At 36.1% G+C, this 10,855-nt stretch overlaps 1 protein-coding gene across 1 annotated transcript; it reads right to left on the minus strand.

The window, feature by feature from the left end:
- Positions 1 to 2,798: 2,798 nt before the first annotated feature.
- On the minus strand, positions 2,799 to 7,192 carry LOC127710250 (2-deoxy-scyllo-inosamine dehydrogenase-like). The gene is made up of 2 exons (XM_052216024.1): positions 7,146 to 7,192; positions 2,799 to 3,919 (listed from the first exon to the last, which is right to left on the minus strand). Exon 2 carries the CDS (start codon positions 3,893 to 3,895, stop codon positions 2,891 to 2,893), a length of 1,005 nt encoding a protein of 334 aa, XP_052071984.1. The 5' UTR covers positions 3,896 to 3,919; positions 7,146 to 7,192; the 3' UTR covers positions 2,799 to 2,890.
- Between the last annotated feature and the right edge of the window lie 3,663 nt (positions 7,193 to 10,855).

Genomic DNA, 10,855 nt, shown 5'->3' on the forward strand with positions numbered 1-10,855 from the left:
AATCACAATCCAAATTCAGAGCTGTATCAAGCTTGAATGTTGTGTCCATACTTGCCCCAACTGTTCAGGGTTCGACCTCTGCGGTCGTATCAAGCTGCGCCCAGCGGAGCATTTTATTTAAAAGACAAAATGACATTTTGGATTTTTTTCCTTTTTTTTTTGGTAAATTGTTTGAAGAATTTAGTCGTAGGTTTGTTGGTCATTCTTGAATATATTGATTTGATAATTAGTATATAGTTTTATCATGACAAGTTACAGATCTGACAAGTTGTAATTTTGTTCCGGTCTGATGATTTTGTGCAGAGTTATGGTCTTTGGACATAGAAAATTCACTTAAATAATCAGTTTTCAACAGTTTTTTTCGTCATGCTTGAGGATTTTGACTTGATATTTTCAAGGAGGTTATATTCCTCCTTGATATTTTTATGTAGTTTACACCATGATAAGTTATAGATCAAGTTAGAATTTCGTTCCATTACAATGAATTTTTAACCGGTAGGGGACTATGTATTGCCGTGCAATACTCACAGAATGCTTTTTATTTCACATTTTGTTGTGCTGGGTATTTTATAGAATACTATAGGGTATGAGTTTTGCTTATTGTTGAAGGTTGTACAAAACATAGTTGTTTACATCCTCCTTCATTGGTCCCTGAAGGTGCCTTGGTGGCAGTGTGGTCTAATTAGTTTAACTAACTATTATATCACTAGCCTGTCAACACTGAGGTTGTGAGTTCTAATTTTTATTGGCAAGGATTTCCAATTTTCCTGCCGAAGGTCGGTGGTTATCTCCGGGCACTCCAGCTTCTCCACCAATAAAAACTGACCGCGAATAGCCAATAGTGCTGAAAGTGGCTTAAAACACCAATCAATCAATCTTTGGTCACCGGTGGATAGTTGTCTCATTGGCAATCGTTCCACATCTAATGACTATGATGTAAATATGAAACCTGCTTTGTAATTAGACTAAAAGGTTGACCTGAAATTTTAAACAAGCTAGTTCACAATGTTACAGTCCATAGGAAGACATGTCACCTCACCCGAACATTATCCTTACTTCTGATTGCTGCATGCTTAGCATAGTACCAGCTAAAATAATTTTCTAGTCTTTGGTTTGACCTAGCCGAGGATCGAACCCACAACGTCATGCATTCGATTCTTGCACGTTACTACAAGACTATAGCGCTTGTTACTTTCACAAAACATTAGTCTCCAGATATCGGTATTTAAGTTTTTGAATTTTATCTTGCATATTTTCTCTACGAGTTTCACTACAATTGTATTTCAATTAAAAATTGCAAAAACTCTTTGAATAGCCCAATTTTAAGCTATTGTCATTAATATTTAGATATGATCAACAGCTTTACCCAAAAAATTCTTCAACAAAGATGTTCATGTAGTAAAATATTGTTTCGGGGTAAAGGAAATTTCTGCGTTTATGTAGTCCTTGTACCTTGAAATTTTTTAGCATACCTTTAAGAATTTTAAATTATCGGTGATTTAAGGCAATTTAATTTTCCCCTTTTTTTCATTACTATGATTCGCAACGAAAATAATTTGAAATATATTCCCTGTTGTTAAATAGAAAAAGTTTTGCTTTGCCAAATGACTTGTATGAGTGATCAAAAGACAACAGCGTGGCAAAAGGATTCATTTGACATAAATAAAATTTAAATTAATAAATGTATGTTGAAAGCCGTCTTTAAGATAACGGTTTTACCTCAATAATCACATAAACTCAAGATAATCAATGATCCATGTAAATAAGTTCAGGGTCAGATGAAATCTGCAAGACAGACATGTACACCAAACAATCGTTTAATACATCAAATAAAGTTGACGTACTGCTTATAATATCTGGGAAGATGGACATAACCATGAAAACTGAACATTGACCAAAGAACCATGAAAATACGGACAAGGTCAGTTTAACCCTCCAAGACAGAAGTGTACACATTACAATCATTCCATACACCAAGTATAGTTGACATATTGCTAATAATATCTGCGAAAGAGACAAAACATTGAACGATGAACCATGAAAATAAGACCAAGGTCAGATGAAACCTACGGGACGGGCATGTACAACTTACAATCATTGTATTCACCAAATATAGTTTACCTATTGCTTATAGTATCTGAGATACCAAACTTTCAAAACTTTACATTGACCAATGAACTATGACAATGGGGTCAAAGTAAGATGAAACTTTCCAGACAAACATGTATATATTCAAAGATCAATGTAATGGCCTTTCAAGGATCCCATATACTAAATATAATTATCATTTTACTCATAATAAGGGAGAAATTCACGTGACAAAAAAAATAGTTTCTAAGCAGTCGCTGAACCATGAAAATGAGGTCATGGACAATGGACATATGACAGACTGAAACTTCGTAACATAGGGCACATGTATACAAGGTATGAGGCATCCGCGTCGTCTAACGACTGAGATATAAAGCTTTATGCAAACACTGTCGCTCCTGCTGCCAGATAAGCACCCATATGTCTCGCATTCTGCGACTAAAGTTGCAGTCAAAATCACAGTTGAGACAAAAATAGTATGACTGTCCAAATAACTAAATTCATACCGTCTCAATGTAAATATGAAAATTGCAGGATAGATCTGTGATAATACTTAATGTTATAAATACACTCACTTTTTCAAAGTTATAGTCCCTGGACACAATACTGATAATTATTTACATGTATACATATATATATCTATCTAGTTACGAGACATATAATCATATTTTATCTCAAGGATGAAGCAAATATGACTATCAACGAGAATATAATGACAACCAACTATATATATAGCAAAGAAACATATTGAAAATGCAGTAATGGATACACAAAGCAGACGTAATATCAAGAGTTGGAAATACTAATCCATTTTAAGCTGTATTTTGAGAGTTCCTTTCTTCCCAGCATGTTCTATGGCATTTATTGCCTCCTTAAATGGATAAACTTTTGTTATAAGCTTGTCAACATTTATCTTCTCATCCTTTAAAAATTTAATGGCTTTGGCAAATGGTCCACATCTGGACCCAATCAGTTTAATTTCTTTAACAACAAACGGCGATGTATTAAATTCAGTCCCTCCAGAGGCACATGTGGTTTTCAAAACAACTGTTCCAAGCGGGCGAGTTATTTCAGCAGTTAACATAAGACCTCCCATGTTTCCTGTCACCTCAACAACCACATCAAAGCAATCTCGATATTTGTTGATTAATTCTTCTGAACCATCACTTAAAACTTTAGTAATCTTTTCTGGACAAAGATTCATTTTCTCCCAGTGTCGACCGAATATAGTGACATGACAATCTTCTTGTGCCATAACTTCAGCAATTAACAGACCTAGTTTTCCGTCTCCTACAATTGCTACTTTTTCTCCAGTGGACACCAATCCCTGTTCAACAATTCGACATGCTGCAGCAAGTGGTTCGACAAAGCAAGCCTGTAGGTCAGTGACATTTTCTGGTATTTGAAAAAGATTTTGTAGTGGCAATGTTAGATACTCGGCATACGTACCATTCTTGTTGACAATGCCCATGACTGTTCTATCAGGACAGTGATTTCGTTTCCTAACATAATCATCACCTTTACAAATGTCACAGACGTTACAAAAGACATTTATTTCACCCGCAACTCTTCTGCCAATCCAAGCACCTGCTTCAGGTTCTGGATTTACTTTTTCGACTTTTCCTATAAATTCATGCCCAACAATTCCTTGGAAGCCTGCATAGCCTTTAATTATTTCAAGGTCTGTGTTACATATCCCTGCCCGTATAACTTTAACAAGTGCCTCTCCGGGACCAGGTACTGGTATAGGGATATCAGACTTCAATTCAGGACTTCCCGAAGCTTTTGTGACTATTACAGCTTGCATTACGTGTTAAACGCAAAACCAGTCCTAAAATTAAACATAAATGTACCGGTATATAATTACTAGTAATTGAAACATAAATATACGGAGAAAAGGAGTATGGAATCAAAGATATTCGCCAAATAACCCTATATTAAGGAAAATTATACTTTATTGCTGAACTTAACTCGAGTTTAAATGCAGAAAATGTCATATCTTAGTGTAAAAAGAACATAAGGCATATCATCATGCTAGAATCATAAAAAATGTTTCGAGTAAAGCATACTAGTACTCAGTATGTATGATTTTAATTTAAGTAATCATAAACTCCATAGTACCAAAAATATTAAGTTACCAAACGGGTGCCACATGTGAAGTAGGATCTGCTTACCCTTCCGGAGCACCTAAGATCACCCCCGTTTTTTTGTGGGTTTCGTATAGCTCAGTCTTTAGTTTTCTATGTTGTATTTTGCATACTGTTGTTTTTCTTTTTCTTTTTTTTTGCCATGGCGTTGTTACCGGGCAAGATATGTAGTCAATGTGACAAGAAATTAACATCAAAATGGTCTATTTATGCTTTCTCGAGTCTATTGAAAAAAGTAGGAAGATACCACGGGGTCAATCAAAAACATAAATCGAAGAAAGACAGAAATCACCATGACCAAAAGAAAAAAAGACGAAAATAGTCACCAACACACACAGAACAATAAAGATTGAGTAATGCGAACTCTATAGAAAACCGGGGTGAACTCGGATGATCCGGAAGGGCAAAGTTTCTGTTCCACTTGTTAAAATCCGTTAAAGAGTCAATATCGATGTCACGCAGTGGCGGATCCAGGGGGGGGGGGGGGGGGTTTGACGATCAATGCATTTGAATGGGGACATATAGTTGGAACCCCCCTTTATCCTGGGTTAGGAACCCCCCCCCCCCCCCCCCCCTTTTATAAATGGCTGGATCCGTCCCTGTCACGGCATCATACATATACTATCTAATAAACATAGGTTTCTAACTCTTAAGACAATACCATGTACTTGTGACTTTCCTAATCCTCAGTCACACAACGGCCGTAGCGCACTCTAAAGGAATTGAGACAAATGGTGGACGAAGTATTTTCGTTATATGATACATGACCGAATATGCAACTTGATGATTTTGAAATAAAAACTCAGTTTTGGGGACTATGGATAGACAGACAGGAATAAAGATGTTTTCATCAGTTGAACTATTGATGTATAGTTGTCTTGTTAAATGGTCATGCCCTTAGTTATCCACGGTTGGAAATAAGAAAATCTTGTCATAGAAAATGATAAAATCACAAAATACAACGGAGAAAACTGCAGCAAGTGCATCATGAATCCCTTTAATAAAAATATGGTGACCAGTTCCACTAACGACACCCGTCGTGTTGCTCATATCATGTAAAAATACGATAGTGAGTTGAATTCGATGATAGCCATTAACGAGGAATCGAGGACAGAAAAGGCGCTACGATGAACGGAACATAGACCCGCGTGGTCATCCGTGACACAAATATTCCACAACAGTCAAACTGTTTAAAAAACAACGCCAAGGACCACAAAAAGAAATGATGTATCACTGCAAAAAAGGAGTATAGTTATTGCACAACAGCATGCATTCATAAATATAGAAATGTGTATGTCCTGTAACTGTATGTAAAGTAACAAGATAAGACTATATTCTATATATATTTACACAGAATGAAATGTTTGATTCAGAAGTTTGATTACTTGAACTCAATTAAAGGTTATAACATCTTTATCCTCGCAATTAAGCACACACAATATGTAATACTGCTAGCTTATTGGCAACAGGAGAGACAATACAAATTAAGAGCTGAACAGGCAACTCTTCAATTTTTGTTTATGGTGCCGACCCAATCATAGAGGTTCTGGATTCACCCGTCCTGTTACTAATGACATAACGAAAAAAGTAAAACAATATATAACTTGATGTAATGTTTACTAGAAATTTAGGGAAAACTTGAATAACTGAATATATTCAGGGGCGGGTCCAGGTGAGGGCGTAATGGGCGTACCCTTAAAAAAAAAAAAAACTATCGCAATTTGCTAATATTGTATTAAATAAGGCAATTTATCATATTTCACAATTATTTTATGTTTTGTAGCAAAAAAAAAAAAGGTTAAAAAGATTTGATGCTACGCCCCCTCTTTCAGATATCCTAAAAACGCCCCTGATATTAGATTCATTTTAAAAACCTTTGAAAACTATGTTTGAGAGGTGTATATTTTTCGATATAGCGATGATATAAAATTGACAATCTATCAATAGACAGAAAGAAAATAGGACAGACCAAATGTTGATGTTGCAGGTCACTGACCTATCAAAAAAGTGCTGTATGACATTTTGTTACAGGTTGTACAAGGACTAGTATTGTATGTTTAAGGATGTGCGATCGCTACTCTGTTTCAAAATAACAAACTTTTTAAAAGACTGTTATAAATTGATAGCATATATATAACGGAACTAAAAAAGCAGAAATTTAAACTTGTTTTTGAGATATAATCATATCAAATCAAATCAAATATTTTATTGTCGTATAAACTTTACAGTTTGTGACCAACATATATTCACACAATAAACATATATACATACATATCAAACAAACACAATAAAAACAGCATCAAAATTTATAAAAAAAAAAAAAAAAAAATTTTAAAAGCTGTTAAGAGTCCCCTGCCCTCAGTTCTAATGACTTTTTCAAGAAGGATCCTAACTTATTTGTTTGTAAAGGCGTTGATGGATTTAGTAAATAATGAATTTTTTCTTCTTCATTTAAATTATTAGATTATTATTTTTAGTACATATGTGTTCAAAAAAGGCATATAATTAATCCATTGGAAATTTGGCGGGAAATGATTCTCTCCGGATTCTTCATGCGCATCTCCCGCTTAATTGGTACCTTTTTTCTTTCAAAAACTATGAAAAAATAAAAAGGATTTCATAAGATTTTCAAAAATTCATTTTTAAAACTATATGTAATAAAATTGTGAAAAGAAAAGTAAGGGTCAGCGGGCAGAATTTGTTAATGGCAACACATGGATAAAACCAGAGGATTCCGAATACCTTATAAAAAGTCATAAACATCACACTCTACGTGAGCGCTGGAAACGGCTTAGAAGCGTCCTGACGCGTGTCATTTCGCGTTAGAAGATATTCTTAAAAACGCAGACACCCGAAAGAAAAATAAACATGGTTCAAAACCGATGATAACCTCTACGACTACGAACTTACAAAAATGTGTGATGCACTTCCAGTAGAGGAGTACACAAGAAAAGAACTATAACTCTGTATAAATATGTAAACACCGCCAAATTTGAAAAGTTGTTCTGAGATGTACTAAGGTCATAATAAAGTTATACTGAATTGCATGGTTAGGAGTTTGTTCTAAGATGTATTATCATGAGTTATTGTGAGATGAACTGATCATAAGTTATACTGTAATTTGAAAAAAAGGCAGGACAGGAGTTTTGAATAAAAAAAAGGCAGGGATGAGCAACTTGGCAAAAAAAAAAGGCAGGATGACAATTTATGTAAAAAAAAGTCAGGGTAAACTAATAAAACAAAGGCAGGACCGAATAGAGTGAAAAATAAAAAGGCAGGACAGAGATTACAACTAAAAAAAAATGCAGGACAAAATTTCTCATCCTCCGGTAAGCGGCCACCGTCAACTGGTGGACTATTCTGCCACATTTTTGGAGTGAGCGCATGAATTATTTTTGGAATTTAATAACAAAAAATGGGTGCAATTAATATATATACAGGTACAATTAAAACATGTCATTTAAATTTAATGACGGAGCTGAACCTTGAAAGAATCAGGACTCTAGACAGTTCGGGCATGGTGTTCCACTCTCTGACACACCTTATCGCTATTTGGAAATCTGTCCCGGTTGACCCGAGAATCTGCCCCTCCTGAACTATTAACGTCATACAACAATCACTTTTCCATTATGGCGTCAGATATTTTGTATTATGACGTCAAAATTTTACGGGAACCAGTGGCGGATCCAGAACTTTTCATAAGGGGGGGCCCGCTGACTGACCTAAGGGGGGCCCGCTCCAGTCATGCTTCAGTGATTCCCTATATAATCAACCAAATTTTTCCCACGAAAGGGGGGGCCGGGCCCCCCAGGCCCCCCCCCCCCTGGATCCGCCTATGGGAACCTTTGTGATGTCCAGTAATGGCGGAAAATAGCGATAAGGTGTATTGTTCTAGGATAGAACGACTCCTTCCGTACAGTTGTTTTGCATGATGGAATTCTGAATGCCTTTTCGTTTTTATTTCTGGAAGGGCGTTCATTTGGTATTAGCTGACTAGATGCATCAATTTTGACATAGTATACATCATTATTAAGCGACTGTGTTTCCTTCGCTCTTGTAGGGTAGTCCATTCAAGATGTTCAAGCATGTTACTAACAGATGAGGTGTTGTGATATTTGTTAGTAACATACCTTGCTGCCCTCCTTTGAACCATATCCAATCTGTGGATGTCATTTTGTTGGTATGGGTCCCGTACTGCGCTAGTATATTCTAATGTAGGTCTGACGAGGGACATGTATGCTTTTTCTTTAATTTACTTGTTGGAGATATTTACATTCCTTTTTAAGAAGATATAATGGTGTTATTAGCTTTGGAGCAGATGGTGCTTAAATGTGTTTCCCCCATTTAAGATCTGATGAAATAGTGCATCCTAGGTATTTATCTGATGTGACATGTTCAAGGTTATGGCCTTGTAATGTGTAATTGTACTTAGATGAAGTTCGCTTCTTGGAGATGGGGAGTACATTACATTTGTCAGGATGGAACTTAATAAGCTATGTTGTTTTCCATACAGCCAGTTTGTCATAGTCCTTTTGTAGGTTTGTGGCATCTGCATTGGATGAGATTGTGACATAAGCAATATTTAGTGTCATCAGCAAACAGTTGTACGGTTGATTGTATCCCCTGGGGCATGTCGTTTATATATAAAACAAAAATAGGCTAAGTCCCAGGACGGATCCTTGTGGTACGCCGGACTCTACAGATATGGAAGTTCAATTTCAGTTGATGTTTCACCCTTCACCACTACTGACTGTGTTCTATTACTGAGGAAGTTGTTTATCCACTCATTTTTTTACCTGTCATCCCATAATGCTTCAGTTTATAGATGAGAAGGCTAAGGCTAACCTTATCAAATGCCTTGGAGAAGTCCATTAATGAGACAATATGTTTGTTTTCCTTGATTTAAGTTGGTAGTTACATCATCGATAAATTCAATTAGTTGAGATTCACATGATAATCCTTTTTGAAACCCATGTTGAAGTAGATACATAATGTTGTGTGTATCAGCATAAGACATAATATGTCCATTAGTTTACATGATATGCAGGTGAGAGCAGTGGCGGATCCAGAGGGGGGCGTAGAGGGCGTACGCCCCCCCCCCCCCCCTTTGCTTGCACTTTTTTTTTTTTTTTTTTGTAAAATGATTAATCAGACTTCGTGAACTTTGCCATTTTCCGCGTATTTAATTTTTATGCGGCAATTCTTTACTTATAAAGATAAGTTTCGCTCGTATTTACTGTAATGATGATATTATTGATTATGTCAAAATCATGTGATTCGCTACGGTGGAGTTGACCAGTGCGTCGATAAAACGTCACTCAGTCATTTTGAAATTCAAATTACAGTAACGCATTGCTTAGGCTGAGGATGACCAGAATGCTCCGTGTTGAAGGCCGTACCTTGACCTATAATGGTTTACTTTTATAAATTGTTACTTGGATGGAGAGTTGTCTCATTTGCACTCATACCACATCTTCCTATATATATGACACCTTCACAATTCCATCGAACAGAAAGTAATACTCTATTACACTTTCATGAAAAAAAAGTTCCACAGCAATATTATTTACCTACGAAAGCATGTTTAACCCAACACGCCCCAGCCTATTAATAACATAGCTGAATAATGATCCCCAGTCAATAAGCTCTAGATAGATTTAAAGTCTAAGGTACGGACCATTTGATTTGAGGGGGCAGTCTGAGATGTTTGAGAGAAAAAATTCTGACCCTGATTTTTGCCTTAAACAAAAATTCTGGCCGTATCTGGATTGAAAACAATAATCTTGTCCACTTTTTTTGCTATTAGAAACAAAAATTTCCAACAGAATTATTTAGCATTAAATGAACATGATGAATAAAAAAAACGGGCGTAATTTTTTTGGGGCCAGAGTTTGCATGTAAATCCCTGCATATCTGACCGGAATGTCTGTTTCGTCGAACTGATAAAATGAATACTTTTTCAAGGCCCGACTGCAACCTGCCTGCAGGGTGTGGCCTTTATGTCTCCATTTGTCGACCGTCATTCATATATTCGTTGTCATTTCAGACTCATTCGTAGCCTTTGGTTGATTTGAAATCCCTCACTTCCCTTGTTGGGTGAAACATTTCAACCTAACATTTGGATAAAAATTGCTTGTTTGTCTTTCTTAACTCGTGTCGGTCGTATTGTAAATTTCATTGAATAGCCCGGCGTATATCTTGTTTACAACAAGAAATCCGTGACGTTATGCTAACTAAACATACAACAAACGAGAATTTTCCATGTCAATTTTTTACTGACAAGTCCCACATCAAATATATTAGTACATAGCTTTGGATCCATCCAATCATTTTATAATAGACAATTAATGGGGAGAATACGGCATCAAAAATGTCCAACCCTTACACTTTAACTATAAAATATACATGCCTTACGTCAGGAACCGTTAAAAAAGTGCATTTAAACACTTATTTTATGTTTTTTAGCCAAAAAAAATTCCTTTACATACTTCGCCCCCCCCCCCCCCCTTTCCAAAATCCTGGATCCGCCCCTGTCTCTCAGACTGGTCTATAATTTATTGGATCGTATTTCTTCCTTTTCTTGTACACTGGACAGATGTTTGCTGATTTCCAAATACTTG

Source organism: Mytilus californianus, unplaced genomic scaffold (genome assembly GCF_021869535.1).
Source record: "Mytilus californianus isolate M0D057914Y unplaced genomic scaffold, xbMytCali1.0.p SCAF_7, whole genome shotgun sequence".
NCBI classification, from domain to species: domain Eukaryota; kingdom Metazoa; phylum Mollusca; class Bivalvia; order Mytilida; family Mytilidae; genus Mytilus; species Mytilus californianus.